Below are 17,010 nucleotides of genomic sequence, written 5' to 3'. Positions count from 1 at the left end.
ACTGCTGAATATTGCCTGATTTGACAATTTTTCAGGCTAAAAAATTAAAATAGATAATCTGAAAATAGCAGGATGAGAGGAAGGACCAATGTTTGAAATATGCCAAAATTTGAAAAAATAAATACTTTATTCATTTGAGCATTCAAACACTCTTTCCTCACTTTTTCCTAGTCTTCAATGATACAAATAACGGTAGGTAAGTATAAGTAGTACCTATCTATTTTAACTCAAAAAATCAAAGATAAATCTCGAATTATCCATTTTTTTGTCATTTTCAAAAATATTGGTACATTCATCTTCTCATTCAGTATTAAAGTAAAAAAAAAACACTATTTTCAACCATTTAAATTTTGATAAAAATCATCACAATTTTGGTGAAAGTTGATAAAAAAGACATCAATGATGCACGTTGAATTCAACCTCACTCCTTTCCCAAAGGTTTATAAATTCAAAAGACTCTGAAATTTTACATAGAAGCGTGCCGAATGGAGGTGTGTTGGGGGGGGGGCCCAACAGAAAAATGTTGACAAAAAGTTGGCATTTTTGGGAAAGTTGGGTGAGTTGAGAAGAAATTATGTAGCCTAAGCAGGGAAAATTAAAGAATTAGGTAGGTACCTACCAAAAAACATGGGTTTTTACATCTTGAATAATAAATTTTCAAACATTTTCTCTATAACCAAAGTTAAAAATTGACTACCTACTCACATCCAAAACATTGTCATTTTACTTGCAATTTCACAAAAATAGTCTCTCCTATGTATTCCAATCAAAATGCCAGAAAGTCCCATACTTTCACTAAAATATCAAAAAAATCATGTTTTCGCAGAAAATTCGGAAACAATAATTTTTAATTTTTGCCAAAATTGGTTCTTTTTAGAAGTAGGTATAAGAAGAATCAGTGGGAACAGAAAGGGACCAAGTCACATTTTTGGAAATTTTTTTTTCACGGATATAGGGGTTTCAAAGTACGGCGGATCGACTGGTGATATCAGATTTACGCAAAACTGCCGGGAAAGTGGTATTTGGGCGCAGAAAAAAGGCGGATCCGCATTTATGACTTTTTTGTAAAATTTTTTAAATTTCTTGAAAAATAAGTAACATTTTTGAGAAGACCATTTTTTGAAATTCAATTTGATCTCTGAACTGAAAAATGATGAAAAAATTAACAACTTCGGCAAAAAGTCTTATATGTACCTCAAGGGGTTTTTGGTCAATTTAAACGAGATAGCAGTCTAAATGATGTACTTAGATGTAGAATCAAGCCCCCATTTGTGCCCGAGCAATTTCAAAAGAAATTTTGTCGATTGGGTGCAGAAAGGGTCTAAGTCCCATTTGTTTAGGCAGCAGCAGCGCCGGCACACGTGAATATTTTTTTTTCTAAACAATGCTAAAAATTGTGTCTTGGGGTCCTCTTTCAATGACACCTTAAGCATGTTTACCAAACATTTTTGATTTTCAAATAAATCAGTTTTTTGTTATTCCTGAAAAGTGCGAAAATGGACTTAGCCCCTTTCTGTTCCCATCGATTCAATTATGTGCTTAAAAAATAAAGAATTGTGAATTTTTGAGAGCTTTTACCCTCGCTTCGCTAGAGCCTTATTCGTATTTTCGAAAATATTATAATTTCTTGAAAACTAAAAATGGTACAGCCAAAAGAATTAACCCATGTTTTGTACTATCGAGAATTCAAGATGATGATATTTTATGCTTGAAATTATCAATTTTTCACAGTTATCGCCCTCGCTTCGCTCGGCTAGATCATTTTCCTTTTCTTTTCTACGGCCGAAGTGAAGGGTAAAAAAATTGACTTCTCACATCGAAAATAATATGTTACATAATGTTGTTTCACTTTTGAAAAATTATTGTTTTTATTCCAATTTTTGAAAATAAGGTTAGGCTACTCGTATTATAATTTCCTGAAAACTACTTTTAACATTTTAAAATGTTGAAGCGCTAAAAATCAACTTTTTGCATCATTTACCTATTTTGAATTTTTCAAAAATGTCCATGAATGAAAAATTAACTTCTGAAATTTAAAAAGAATAACCAAATCAAATGGATTGGTATACCGATGCTAAAAAGTGCGAAATAACGACAAAAACAGCACAAAATTTTACTATGTAACGCAGAATCGAAAAAAAGTGCAAAATTTCATTTAAAAATACCAAAAATTACAAGATTTTGAAAACGTCTTATGTATATTAAAAATAATATTTTTGTGCCTCACAAATTGTAAATTTTCTGAAGCTTTTGCGGAACCATTCAAATTTTTTGTAACTATAAAGGCATAATTTTCGATAATGTTGAATTATTCAACATTTTTGTTTCCAAGCCCCCTTTCCAAAATTAGTTCAAACCACATCTGGCTAATTAGCTGAAAAAATCCTGAAGGACGGGATCCGGGGTAAAACTTTGGGAAAATCTGGCGAAAAAAGGTAGGAAAATTTCAGTAATAAATAAATAAATTAGGAATCCATAACTTGAGAGTTGAGTGAATGGTCTAGTCATGATCCTTAGACCGTGAAACGCAAAGAAAACGTAAATAGTACCTATACCTGACTTTTCGGTTTCACCAAAAAGTCGGTAAAAAGTGATTGCGAAAGAAAATGGAAAATACTTTCTGATTTTCAAAATTCTGAAGCCGTTAAGTCCCCTTTCCCTCGTCTGCTTTAAAAATCGTACCACAAAAGTACTCAATAAAAGTAGGTACCTATTCATTTACCCGTATTTTGATCAGAACATTCGTTATTTTATGTGATTGTTGATTAAATACATTTTTACGACACACGAAACAACGAAACGTTATATCGACTCAGGAGGTCGAAAATATGGAATTTAAATTTTAGCCTTTTACCCCAATTTAATCAAATTTTGAAATCTTTCATGGGAAATGAGCTGAATTTGAATTCTTAAAAACTCACCAAAAGTCGAAAAAATTATTTCAGTAGGTAAGTAGGTACTGTAAATTAGCACTGGTGGTGCATTTTGGAGTCCTCTCTATCGATCCCTCTTCATCGTCAGATCCAAAATTATTTTCATGCTTGCCTTCAGTCCTTCGCCCTTCCCATTTCTCTTTCGATTGTTTCAAAAAATTCTAGAAATATTAAGTAATTTCAATTCGATATGTACTTAACTGAGTAAGTATATTTATTAAATTCAATTTGGATCAGGAATACAACGAACCCAACCCACGTGTGTAGAGTGAGCACGATTACGTAAACAGTAAACAAACACCTGTTTATTCTCGTGAAATCACATTATCTCGTGTACACCACAACGCCAATGTACCTAGTCAAATCGAAATTTGGCAAGCACAAATATTCACCCATTTCGAATTCAAATTGTAAGAACATACGAGTAGATGAATAATACCTACTGTTGTAATTTCAACAAATGACAATGAATATTTCGTATTATCAACGAAGTGAAGTACCAAGACATAGCCAATTCCTTAAATTGATCATTATCATAGAATCTAGTCCATGTTCATGTATATAATAGGTATCCTTCCTTTCACCGGTTCAGATGGGTAAAGAGTATTGAGTACATTCGCCGTACGAAAGTATCTCAATAGATAACTTGATTAAACTCTAATGTTATATTTTGAAACATAATGAGTTTGTTTTCTGCATGGTGCATTGGGGCACCTTTACACACATCAAAAATTATAAAATCTATGTAGTTCTGATAAGAATATTAAATAACTAATGAAAATTACTACCTACATAATTACATATTATCTATGGTAACAATCACAACTGATCATAACGTAGTGAAAATTTGTAAAATCTATATAATGCAGAATGAAAACAGAAAAAAACTTACTTGAAAGCAGCGCATTTGAAGTTGAACGATGCAAAATGTTTCCGAATGAGAAGAAGGAAAAACGTTCGAATATCAAGTACGATGAAATCGGCGCATGTGGGACTACCGCACTACATATCGTTAGAAGTCTCAACATGTGTATGAATGAAACGAGCAAGTGGAAATAGCAGTGCAGGTTAGAAGGTGGTATGCACAAGAAAAGACGACACAACAACGGAAAATCCGAGTGGAGAAAATTCAAGTACAAACCGCAAGGAACTTCTTGTCACTCTTGTCGTTGTCATGCTGATAACGTGGTCAGTTATAGCAGCGGTATTTGCGCGCGCTGAGCAACGTGCGCTGATGAAGCGTAACTTTCGACTAAATACGCCCCTACGACTAGTATCCTTCGTTTTTACCGGCTCGCGACTTTCATTCCTTTAATTTTTCCGAATTAATTGTAAGCGATACCATTTCAAAATGGAAGTTTTGCTGACGTTTCGGATTAATTTAATTGGAGCGTTATCATTCATGGCTTCTTCGTTCCTGTAATAATGCAAGCATTTTTGTAGGTATTTCTTTATGTTTCAACGTCAACGTGAAAGTATAGTCTTTGGAAATGTGATTTTTTGCAGCTCTTGGATTTTTTGTATGATTTTTCTTACCTTAGATTAGAATAAAGGAAAAATGAGACTTATCTATGAATGTACATGTAGTCATTCATGATTTCGGTGTTGAGGATCAGCAGGGATGCGAACCGAAAAAAAATTTGGTTAAAGGTTCCTAAAGGTTACTGCGAAAAAGGTTCCAGGTAACGGTTACAGATCAACTACCCAAAATTAAAAATTTGGGTTCCTGTTCCTAGTTATGGAAATTTGGAAATAGTTGCAGGAAAGTTGGAAATTTATTATTCGTTGTACCTATTTGACAAATTACGTTTTCAAACCGACATTTCTTTCCAGAAATAATTGACCGAAATTTTTTAAAGGTTGCAGAATAATGGTTAGGGAAATGAAAATTTAGAATTCCGGTTCCGGTTCCATTTTTTATTTGATTGAAGGTTATTGAATAAAAATTGTTTCCCCTAAAATGTTCGGGTTAATTCAGGTTATGGTTTCGGTTCAAAATTCCGGTTCGCATTCGGCATTCCTGAAGGCCGTGAAGGGTGGGACCACTCACAAAAGTTGCTCAAGTACGTACACATCGGTTTGTCGCATTCCCGATTTTTTTAACCCGCAACAGTACGCCCATCGATGCCTTCCCCAGGGGGAAATTTGCAAATGTCTAAATTTTTAAGAGGCGACAAAGGAGGATGAAAAAGGTCAAAGAAGTCAAAGTAGGAACCAATTGATAAGAAATGAAAAGTTGTAAAGCATATGATATGACGACTTGATAACAAAAACAGCACTTACAGTTTTAAAAAAATTGGTGGAGGTGTTATTTTCCACCAATGCATGATATGCATGCATCAGCATAATAGCCTTCCAATATTAAGTAAGTATTGTTTTTCTTGAATGCGGTACTATAGGTACCAATTCATGTTTTCTGTCTTGCTTGTTTACACCCGATTGGCACATTTCTGGTGATGTCTGACTAATCATTTCTGCAGTCAGAAATTGCCGTTTTGACAGTCAGATTCGCAGTCTGACTACAATCAACCAATCAGAAACAAGTATTTTTTTGAAATTCCAAGATGGCGGCGACTCGTCAGAAGACTGAGTGGAGATCTGAGCGTGGATCTGACTAGTCAGATCCACACTCAGAACCACAGTCAGATATTGCCGTTTTGGCAGTCAGAAAATACATTCTGACTGATATGTGGTCAGATCCCTATTCAGATGCACTGTCTAAAAAATGCCGTTTTGCCAACCGGGCATTTCATTTTCATTAATTATTGACAAGGGACAAGGGCTTTTTAACCAAATTTTTGTTAACAAATGATGGATAATTGCGGTAGGCCGATTTTAGGAACCAATGTATACACATAGGTACTTAGTTACATACAGGGTGGTCTAGATAAGATGTGAAAAAATTAAAACCACGTGTTATAGGTATACAAGTATTAAATCCAGAAATACCTATCAATTTCACTCATCAAAAATATTGCTTTTTTTAGACGTTTTTATTCAAATCTGAAATATTAAATCCAGCAAAATCCAATTTCACACATCAAAAAGTAATTTTTTTGCCTCTTGGATTAGAAAATTACAAAAGCTTTCGCCCTCGCTTGGCTCAGGGCGATTAAAATTTTCTTGCGAAACATTTAGGCCTACTGAGGAAATTTCAAAAAGCTTGTTTAAATATACTCATTTTAGGTTTTCCATCAATGTTTCGGCTCATAGATGGAAATGCAGGCACTTTTGGTAAAAATGGGAGTGCGTTTTCATACGCAGCACTCCAGAAAAACCTGCCAAACGATAAGTATACTATGTCTCATGAACAATTTGACTTTGAGGCTTTTTTCCAAATTTGGGCCCTAATCCGAAATCCGCGACTGACTAGAGGTAAAGTTACCTAAAAATGCCTAGAACAGCAAGTTATTCGGTTATTCCGCCAATTAATTTGTATGATTTTTTGGTACCTATCATGCAATGTTTGATTCAAAGCTTCTATTCCATTTTTATGCGCCATATTGTACTTTCATCTCAGATTTTTTATCACCCTGCAAGATAGAATATTAAATTTTGTTACCAAAAAAAAAGTACATATATCGCTACTTATTGGTGCTAGAGAACGGCTAACAAACAACCTGTAAGGTACCCCCATGGTACCCTAACCAGCAGTTGACCCTAGTAGTGGACGTCTTCCAGGATAATGGTGTTTTTAGAAAAAAACAACGAGTTTTTTTTATTTAATATATAAAAACCCTGAAAATTGTCTTTTTTCACAATGAAAATACAAAACCAAACTGACTGAAAAATTTGAAGAAAAAAAACAAGCTATGTAGTATGATGAGAAAACATGTTTTGAATATACTTAGTGTTTTACAGGGTGCTCTGGAAATTGTCTGCAAAAGTTCAACTGTAGACAGTAGGTACCTTCACGAGAAGAAGAACTAAAAACTTGATTATGACTGGTTGCCTATCTTGTGTATTTTCGCAAAACTCGAAATTTAGTCATTTTGAAAAAAATCATCAAAAATATCTATGAAAATGTTTGAATTATTGATTATTCAAATGATTTCCATAACCCATAGTACTTGAGTGGATGGACAAAAAATGTTATTATGACAAATTGCCTATCTTTAAAATTGAACAGGCAAACGGCAAACCTGATTCAAAGTTTTCAAATCAGAGATGCTTCAGATTTTGACATTTGACGATTTCAAATTTTCAAATTTGTGTTTCTGAACATAGGCAATATATCATATCATAATAATATTTCTTGTTCGTCCATTTGAGGACTATGAGTAATTGAAGTAATTTCAATGATGCAATGCAAACATTTTCTAAAAATTAAAGAAGTTCATTATTTTGTGACCTACGGGCAAAAATTTACCAATTTTGAAAAATTCGCCTTTTTTTCATCTTCTCAATAAAAAATAGGCCTAAGTTGAATTCAACACAGTTGCGAAGTGTGCGCACATTGTCCACATCTTTTTCACGCCTTTAATGTACTCGTATATTGTGTTGGGAGAGCATGAAAAAATGCAGAGTTTATCTTGTAAAAGTAGTACCTACTTAACTAGCCAAGTTATTCGGAAATTTGCAATTTTGTAGTCGGCATTTTCGAGATCTTTGCCTCCCCTCTTGTAATATTGGTTTGCTTTGCCCTTGTGAAGCATCTCAAATTGGGAAATTTTGAATCAAGTTTGCCTGTTCATTCTGAAGATAAGATAGGAAGTTTTTGTCATAGTAACATTTTTCCATTCCATTTTTTGTACGTTCACTCAAGTACTACATAAGTATATTTATGGCCATGGCCTGTGGGGCCGTGGCCGCCATGGGTTATGCGCATCATTTGAATTTTGAATTGAGTAAATTTCGAGTTTTGCGAAGCATGTGGCTCCCCCACTCCTTTAATTCACAAGACAGACAACCAGGAGGACCAGGACCAGTCATAATAACCTTTTTTATTCGTCTTCTCTTCTATCTCTAGTCTTGACTGACTCTTGAAGTCTTGAGTCTTGACCTCTTGACTCTTGAGTCTTAAGTACTAGTATCTTCAGTTGAATTTTGGATTTTTGGCAGATTATTTTTTTCAGGAACACCCTGTGCCTGTTGACACTTGACAGTTGACACTGTACTGTATATTTATTATCAGGGATGGAAACCGTAACCGAAATTTTTAACCGAAATGAATTTTAACCGCTAAAATGAGGCAAAAACTGTAACCGTAACCGTAACCATAACCGAAATAATTGATTTGAAATTTTTTAACAATAACCTTAACCGATTTATTTTTTTGTTTTGGTTAAATACATAACGGTTATTTTTTTGAGTAAACATCTCATTTTTTTCGTGTAAAATATGACATTTATTATGATTTTTGAGGAAAAAAGGGCTCAATTTGTCTAAAATTTTCTTCAAACTTAAAAAAATGCCTGTGAAATTACGTTTTTTTCGTTTTTTTGGCCGCAGGCGCACTTTTTTGACATAGAAGTGCAATTAATTTTTGATAAATGAAAGAAAACCGTAACCTTTATTTTTAACCGTAACCTTTATTTTTTTGGGTCATAACCATAACCCTTAACCGTAACCATAATAAATAATTTTGAAAAAAATAACCGCTAAAAAAATAACCGATATTTTTTTTCATTTCGGTTTCCATCCCTGTTTATTATTATTATTATTATTATTATTTTTTTGTTTAAAAATAAAAAATTGAAAATTAAAGAAATTTGTCAAAATCAAAACGTCAAAACACTCAAAACTCAAAAGTGAAAATCAAACTCAAAATAGAAATACTCAAAAGCAGTAAGCACTTTCGGTCTTCGGCCAACTGTCGCACTATCGCCTCATTACTGTTGGCCAACGCCAATCACATTGCAGATTGCAGCCGTCCGTCAAGTGACGTCATTGTGACGTTTCATGGACAAAACAAAACATTTGAGCAGTCCAGTTTCTTGTCAAATGTCTGTAAAATTTGATTAGATTATTGAAACGAAACCACACGTGCTTTTCCTTTTTCTTTTTAGTATACGTATTTATCTATTTCACAATATTATTTCAATTCGGTTCTTCGATAGACAGACCACTGTTGCACATAATCAATTTGTACGATGAATGTGTCTTCGTAGTATCTCTCAGTATCCATCAGTGTGGAATTAAATCTGTGTAGAACCAACTGTGTTAGTGTGAAAATTCAGCCCCACAAGTTTATATAAAACTTCAATCATGCCGATGTATAACTTCAAGAAAATCACGGTCGTTCCGACAGCGAAGGTAATGCTCCTCAACTGATTTTTAAACATGAATGATGAACACAAATGAAATAACCGGAATGTTTCATATCTTTTGTTTCTAGGACATGATTAACATCATGTTATCGAAAACTCAACGCAAAACTCCAACTGTAATCCATAAACATTACAAAATATCAAGAATCCGTTCGTTTTACATGCGTAAAGTCAAATTCACGCAAACAAACTTTCACGAACGTTTATCGTTGATTATTCAAGAATTTCCCAAGTTGGAGGTAATGTGATCAGTATCGTTATTCATAAAAAAAAGTAAAATGAACAATATTTTATTAAAACGAATGCGTTTCCTTTTAGAACGTACACCCTTTTTATGCCGATTTAATGAATACCTTATACGATAAAGATCACTACAAATTGGCTCTTGGACAAGTTAATCAAGCTAGACATTTAATTGATAAGTATGTGAAACATCGTTCTATGTTCGTGTCGATAAATGCTTCAGAAATTTCAATTTCTCGAATATTTTCAGTGTTGGTAAAGAATACGTTCGTCTGCTGAAATTTGGAGACTCGTTATATAGATGTAAAATGTTGAAAAAAGCTGCACTTGGAAGGTTAGGCGTAGTGCTTTTCTCTTTTAAAACAAGCTTCACATCGTGATGTTAATCGTGCTTGTAAATTTTAGAATGGTAACCATAATGAAGAAACAAGCGCCTAATCTTGTTTACCTGGAGCAGGTTCGTCAGCATCTTAGTAGATTGCCTACGATCGATCCTTACACTAGAACTATCATCTTGTGTGGTTTTCCTAACGTCGGAAAATCTAGCTTTTTGAATAAAGTAAGAGTTAATGTTTGTATTCCTCGTTTTGTAATGCTGAATACAGAAACTGTGATATAATAATGAATTTCAGATCACTCGAGCTGATGTTGAAGTACATTCGTATGCTTTCACTACTAAAAGCTTATACGTTGGGCATACTGACTACAAATATCTAAGGTGGCAAGTAATCGATACTCCTGGAGTCCTCGATCATCCTCTAGAAGAGAGAAATATTATCGAAATGCAAGCTATCACAGCTCTTGCTCATTTACGTGCCGCTATCTTGTATTTTGTTGATGTTAGTGAAAGATGTGGCTATAGCATCGCTCAACAGATTAAATTATACGAATCAATTAAGCCTCTATTCACGAATAAGGTAAATATCAGGTTGTTTATGTGGGAAAATTTGCTTTTTCGTTTGTTTCAATTCATTATGTTCGTTTTGTAGCCTCTAATGGTCGTCTGCAATAAAATCGACATAGTACCTTTGAGTGAACTGAGCGATGAAAACAAAGAAGCTTTGACAGTATTCGAAAAAGAGAATATTCCTGTATTATCAATGTCTACAATGACAGATGAAGGAATCATGGAAGTTAAACAGACGGTAACGAATTAAATTCTATGGTGATTACTATCAATGTTCAGATAATTAATGTGAATTTTTTTTCAGGCTTGTGATACTTTACTTACATACAGAGTTGAAAATAAAGTACATGCCAAGAAACTGGACACAATTCTCAATCGATTACACGTAGCTGTTCCTCAGAAACGGGACAATAAGGAGAGACCTCCGTGTATACCAGGTTGGCAAGTGTTTTCTTTACGGTGTTGTTTATTTGGATGGATTTCTAATACTAATTTTTCTCCGTTACAGAGAGTGTGCTTCAGAAGAAGCAGCTAGAAGATATGAAAGCCTTTAAACGGAAATTGGAAAAAGAACTGGAAGAAGAATTGGGAGACGATTATACTCTGGATTTGAAGAAAAATTACGACTTACCTGAAGAATACAAATACGACATCATACCCGAATTCTGGGAGGGGCACAATATCGCTGATTTCATCGATCCCGATATACTTCAGGTACTGTCATGACACCATGCTTAATTGCTCATCGATAGAAGTTGTCATGTTGTTTCGTAGGCTAAATGTTGTTTTTTTCTCGTAGAAATTAGAACAATTGGAAAAAGAAGAACAACTTCGGGAAGAAGCTGGTTTCTACGCTGTACCCAAGATAGAATTAGACGAAACATTGAAAGAAATTCGTAGCTTGGCTCTTAGAATTAGGGAACGTAAATCCATGATGCGTCAAGAATCTAGAATAACTAAACAATCTAATAAACCTACCATACCCAGAAATGCGCCGGCACGTGTTAGAGAAAGAAGCGTTTCTACGTTGAGAGACAAAATGCAAGACCTCGGTGTCGATATGTCCGAAACCGAAGAAGTAATTAGCTTTTTTGTTAGGAAAATTGATCGTGATTGAAAAGTTTTATTAATTCAATTTATTTTACAAAGGCTCATTTCACAAGAACACGAGGAAGAGCTCGTTCACTATCCCGATCATCTGCAAGATCTCAATCCAGACCGGCTAAAAGACTTAAAACCGATGTGGAAAATAGATCTACGTCTAGAAGTCAAACTCGACCTCCAAGGGATCAATCTGGTGTTAAGGATGTTGCTGTAAGTTATTTTATCAAATATTTTATGATTTTTAAAACAGACCTTAATATCCTCATTCGATTTTCTTTTTTAGATGAAAAATAAATTGAAAAATGTCGCACACAAAGCTATTGCTAAAAAGGTCAAGAAACAGGGTCTCAAAGGAGAAGCTGATCGATTTATTGGTGTTAAAAAACCCAAACATTTATACGCTGGAAAACGAGGAATTGGAAAGACAGATAGACGATAATTTCATTGAGATGGTAACTTTGATAACAATTTTGTTTTTTTATTGTTGATTAAATTGTATTTACTTCCAAGTAACAACAATTGTTACGTCAATTTATATTTTTATTCGATTAAAAATCTCACCCAACTGGAAATGTTGCACCATCGAAGTAAATCGTTTATGCAAATTTGGATTGCGTCCGTTTATAATGTACTGGAATATTTATTTTAAAAAAACGAATTGATAATAAAACTGTGTATTTTATTTTAAAATACAGTTCGTGATAAAGATCAATAGTAAAATTTCTAAACATTCATTATATCAAAATAACATCAAGCTGTGGTAATCGATTCAAATATTTATATTCTTAAATGAAAAAATAGGAAACTAAAAATCTTGCAATAAATAACAGCCTCAAATACACATGCTGATGCAAATAAACTGTGGGTGCTGGAAAAACAAGTGGTCAAGGCGACGTCTGTACATGAAAGTCAAGAATTATGAAAAATTAATTTTGATTCTAAGAATCATCTTCTCAACTGATTGCCCGAAGCATTTAAGTACGTAACTTGAACTGAAATGATTCGACAATGAACATTTGTCTTTCAACGAGATATATTTGCAAATTAATGTTACAAAACAAAAGATTCCGACTTGACCACTTCATCGCGCTAGCACTACCTGAGACGATTTTTTTTCTTTTATTCTTCGACGATACGTATACTTAAAAATTTAATCACCGTCTCATTTCAATCCCAAGAAGTAATTGACTCCTTGTACAAGCATTAGAATAATCGGCTGCCATGCAACTAACCATCGTACCCAATCGAGTAACTGACCGTATAAAACATGAGGTTTTTCCCATCTAAATTAGTGCTAAGGAAATAATCAAAACTCAGTCTCATAAGTAAAACATAATTTCATAATACGTATTTTGAATAATTGAGCGTTCAGCCCCTGCTGCTTTATGACTCACTCGTAGATAACAAGTATCAACGACGCACGAAACTTTGAACCTTCCACAGGTAAAATCAATAATTTGACAGTGCGATGGCATTGAGTGTTTGAGACACTCAATTATTGTGCCAAGTGGTTTTCGTGAATATTTTTCACAAAAAAAAGAGCAATACTTAATACAGGTATAAAAACTTAATACAGAAAAGGATACGGATTAGGAAACATTCTCTTGAGATCAACTTTTTCTTTACAGTAAGGGCACATTTGCTTCTTCCCAACAATGCACCATCCGCGTATACAGAATTCATGAAATCTTGAAAATTAGTCAAGGAAAATGAAAATTAAGATACAAAACATTTAAACATAATAAAATTTCATGCAACGTTATTCAAAGGATACGTATGTGAACATGATAATTGGTATGTATTTTCAATGATACCCTCTTCATCGGTTCCAATTAGAATTTTATTTCCACAAACAGCGCAAATATTGTGTTCTAAATTACGTGTAGGCATTCCGTCGGCAGTATAATACTAAAAATTCCACACACTATAGCATTACGATCATAGACGCATAACATATACGTGTATTAAAAGTGAAATTTACTCCTATATGACAGGCCATTTTTTCAGAACATATAACAGCAAGATCTTGGCCAATGACACCGTAGTATAAACCATAGAATACTAATAGTACAGCTCCGTCCATCCAGGTTTGAGGTTTGGACCCAAATATCACGTGAAATCCAAAAAAGGTGCACATCATAATTACGTATCCTACCAGTCCAAGTCCATAGCTAATTTTATAAATGAGATAAAACCATTTATACACCAATCTGAAGAATAGAAGTACACAAATCAGAATCAGATTATCGAGTGAATTGACATGATATGTACAAGTCCAGCGAGGAAAACTTACCGCGGTGTGGTACCTTTTATTGGTCTTTCCGATGCTCTTTTAATAACTAAAGCGCATATAATGGTAAATAACAACCATATTGTAACAAATCTCCAAAAACTATTTCTTAAAGCTAATCCACATGGTATGATCCATAAAGCTAATAAAGTAACAATCTGAAAACAAATAAGCAGCATTTTCAGTAAAGAAGAAGTTCATCGAAGAATCATTTTCACTGTGAAAGACTAACCATATACGATCTGTAAAATCGCCTCTTCCATTCAATCAAAATAATTTGAACAGCAAATAATACGACTAGAAAGATAAGTAACATTTCGGCATGCATTTGTTCGTGTCCCATATGTTCCTGATGGAACTTCCGATGTTCCTCCAATGTCCTGTAATTCGGATCAGAATGCATTAATTCTTCAAACTATCAACTGTTTCATTACAAATGAGTAGAAACTCGAAATTACTTAAGCTTTTCATCATCGATCACCACGGCAGGATTTTCTTCACCCAAAGACTGCAAAACATGGAAAAGTTATTACTCAGCTTGAAATGATTCAGAAGCTTACTCAAAATAGTTATCTACATACTTACCATTTTTAATTGCTTCGATTAAACTTATGTTAATGATAACATTTAAACTTGGAACTCTATCGAGAATAGTAAGAAAAAGTTGGTGGTGAATACACCACAATTAAACTACATAAGGGCAATTTCTATAGCATATTTGAATTTGACTAAACATCCGACACTTGATAAACACCATACAAAATCTAATTTTTCACCAATTACATTTACATCGCGATTTAATCGCAACTAACCATCACCAATTACAATTGTAAACGTTTCCAATGAAACTTTGAATGATAAGGAGTTGTGACTACGAAAAATCAAAATTTTCAGTGGATGGGAAAAGTTGACTTTTTTGCGGTTCAATCGATCGGATAGTGACATTCCAAATTGAGGCATTATAACATGACGATGAATTTGTTTTATTGACCATCCAAGCTATTTTGATGCAGAAGTCATTATTGCGTTTTTTATTGTTTTTATCAAGAATTCATAATTTTCGGCGGTAAAATATGTTGAATGAAGAATGAATATTGCAGAAAATACATACGACGTGAGGTGAAAGCAACAGTAGAACTAAGAAAGTATTCGCGCGGTTTTTTCAGTTTGGTCTCTAGTGTTTCAAGCTTGCAGTAAGTACCTCATAGTTTCTTGTTGAAAGTTCAACTTCAATTATCTTCATTTTTTATCAAATTTTGATTTGAATTTTATCGATAAAGTGATAATGCATTGTGCTACGAAGAAGCTATCTACTATTTCAATTAACGATAGTAACCTGAGTGAAGATAAAGAAAACGTTGTCTATAATGGCCGATCCATAGAATCTTATAAACCTAAACAAATCAACGTTATGACTGAACATCGGAAGAAATTCAATCCCGATGTGGAACCTTTGCTGAAGCCTAACCCTCGTCGATTTGTAATAATGCCTATCAAATATGACGATATTTGGGCTATGTTCAAAAAAGCGGAAGCTTCATTCTGGACAGCCGAGGAAGTGGTTTTGGATAAAGTGAGTAGGCCTACGTATTCTGAGTGTTTCATTGAAGGTTTAAATTGTTTCGTTGTACGTCTAATCGTTCATTTGTTCAGGATTTCAGAGATTGGGAAAAGCTAAAACCCGAAGAGAAAAAGTTTATTTCGCATGTCCTAGCATTTTTCGCAGCATCTGATGGCATCGTGAATGAGAATCTAGTCGAACGTTTCTTTCAAGAAGTGCAAATTCCCGAAGCAAGATTTTTTTACGGATTCCAAATCACTATTGAGAATGTGCATTCAGAAATGTACAGTTTATTGATTGACACTTACATTAAGGATTCTGCTGAACGGTAAGAAACTGAAATATTTCACGTTTCCTCACTTCGGGAGAGGGTCTTTAATCAAGCTCGCATTTTCAGAGATTTTTTATTCAACGCTATCGAAACCATGCCTTGTGTTAAGAAAAAAGCTGACTGGGCGTTGAAATGGATAGCAGACCAAAACGCAACCTTTGGAGAAAGGATCATTGCATTCGCTGCTGTTGAAGGTATCTTCTTTTCCGGAAGTTTCGCTGCGATATTTTGGCTCAAAAAAAGAGGCCTAATGCCTGGACTGACCTTCAGTAACGAATTGATATCGAGAGACGAAGTAAGATTTTCGTACTGATGAATTCACAATGATTTCTTGTATCTATGTAGCATTTTGTTAATGCGATTTTTTTTAGGGTTTACATACCGATTTTGCTTGCCTAATGTTCAAACATTTGGTTCAAAAACCCAGTGTTGAAGAAATTACCGAAATTATTCGCGATGCTGTTATAATCGAGCAAGAATTTTTAACTGATTCATTACCAGTGTCGATGATTGGAATGAACAGCGAACTAATGAAAACTTACATTGAATTTGTAGCCGACCGATTATTGGTGGAATTGAATTGTCCTAAGGTAGGTATTATTTGCGGTACATTCGTACGCAATATCGATATTTTCGTGTAATTTTTCTTTACCTTGAATCAATTTTTTTCTGCAGTTATATAATTCCCAAAACCCATTCGATTTTATGGAAAACATTTCGTTAAACGGTAAAACTAATTTTTTCGAGAAACGAGTTGGTGAATACAAGAAAAGCGGAGTAATGTTCCCATCTGGCGAAAATGAATTCAAATTGGACGCGGACTTTTAGTTTTTGTGTACTTATTCTTTATTGACTGTGTTAAAATGCGATCTACTTCTGTGCGGAATTACGTATGTTATATAAGGCTCTATTTCAATCGAGTGTAACGTCAGGAAATTTTATTTTTCATTTTTAAATTCAATTTTATTCAAGTTTTTAATTATTTTTCACTTTCTTGAATGATCCGATATATTATTGTTTCCTTTTGCAAAGTGTTTCAAGAACATTCGTCAAAGATTTGATTCTAAGTGTGATTGTGAATTTGAAATTTTGTGACCTTTTGATATTTCTTCCTACCTAACTGTGTTTTGTAATGTACACATACGTGTAGAATTCAATGTTCATTCCTCAGGATTGAAATTTTCAACATGAAGAGTGTTTTTTTTTAAATGTTGTAGCTGATAAGACTAATTTATTAACCACATGTGAGGAGAGTGTATAAGTCGTAATAGTGAGTTATGGAGTAACCTAGTATGTACTTAATATAAGATGTTGAGTAGTTTGTGGTTTGAGTTTCCTTAATTTTATAATAAAATATTTGCTGCAAAATGAT

At 33.9% G+C, this 17,010-nt stretch overlaps 4 protein-coding genes across 5 annotated transcripts in view; 2 read left to right on the top strand and 2 right to left on the bottom strand.

Annotated features, from left to right (window-relative positions):
• The window catches only part of LOC135836008 (protein krueppel-like), an 82,065-nt gene extending 77,896 nt beyond the window's left edge, over positions 1-4,169 (bottom strand). Inside the window, exon 1 of the mRNA XM_065350557.1 lies at positions 3,826-4,169. The gene's annotated coding sequence lies outside the window, so the exon portion shown is untranslated. The remainder of the gene's footprint in view (positions 1-3,825) is intronic.
• A 4,727-nt stretch (positions 4,170-8,896) lies between these two features.
• Non1 (nucleolar GTP-binding protein 1) lies at positions 8,897-12,575 on the top strand. Its single transcript, XM_065350550.1, has 12 exons — positions 8,897-9,188; positions 9,271-9,441; positions 9,521-9,624; positions 9,696-9,779; positions 9,851-10,004; positions 10,078-10,362; positions 10,435-10,590; positions 10,657-10,789; positions 10,861-11,066; positions 11,152-11,430; positions 11,502-11,666; positions 11,740-12,575. The coding sequence occupies exons 1-12, from the start codon at positions 9,141-9,143 to the stop codon at positions 11,893-11,895; spliced, it is 1,941 nt and encodes a 646-aa protein (XP_065206622.1). The 5' UTR covers positions 8,897-9,140; the 3' UTR covers positions 11,896-12,575.
• Positions 12,115-14,571, bottom strand: LOC135836007 (E3 ubiquitin ligase Rnf121). The gene is made up of 8 exons (XM_065350555.1): positions 14,332-14,571; positions 14,205-14,254; positions 13,979-14,126; positions 13,750-13,904; positions 13,438-13,666; positions 13,231-13,364; positions 13,043-13,144; positions 12,115-12,739 (listed from the first exon to the last, which is right to left on the bottom strand). The coding sequence occupies exons 1-8, from the start codon at positions 14,332-14,334 to the stop codon at positions 12,619-12,621; spliced, it is 942 nt and encodes a 313-aa protein (XP_065206627.1). The 5' UTR covers positions 14,335-14,571; the 3' UTR covers positions 12,115-12,618.
• A 227-nt stretch (positions 14,572-14,798) lies between these two features.
• Positions 14,799-17,009, top strand: LOC135836005 (ribonucleoside-diphosphate reductase subunit M2 B-like). 2 transcript variants are annotated; one of them, XM_065350551.1, is made up of 6 exons: positions 14,799-14,939; positions 15,027-15,319; positions 15,400-15,635; positions 15,705-15,933; positions 16,010-16,228; positions 16,314-17,009. In XM_065350551.1, coding segments are annotated over exons 1-6 (1,131 nt in total). In that variant the 5' UTR covers positions 14,799-14,938; the 3' UTR covers positions 16,467-17,009. The 2 variants fall into 2 exon arrangements, with proteins under 2 accessions (XP_065206623.1, XP_065206624.1); XM_065350552.1 differs by having other exon boundaries at positions 14,838-15,319.
• The last annotated feature ends 1 nt before the right edge of the window (position 17,010 follows it).

The sequence above is a fragment of the Planococcus citri genome, chromosome 2 (assembly GCF_950023065.1).
Source record: "Planococcus citri chromosome 2, ihPlaCitr1.1, whole genome shotgun sequence".
Lineage (NCBI taxonomy): Eukaryota > Metazoa > Arthropoda > Insecta > Hemiptera > Pseudococcidae > Planococcus > Planococcus citri.
This window is presented reverse-complemented; position numbering and strand designations above follow the sequence as displayed.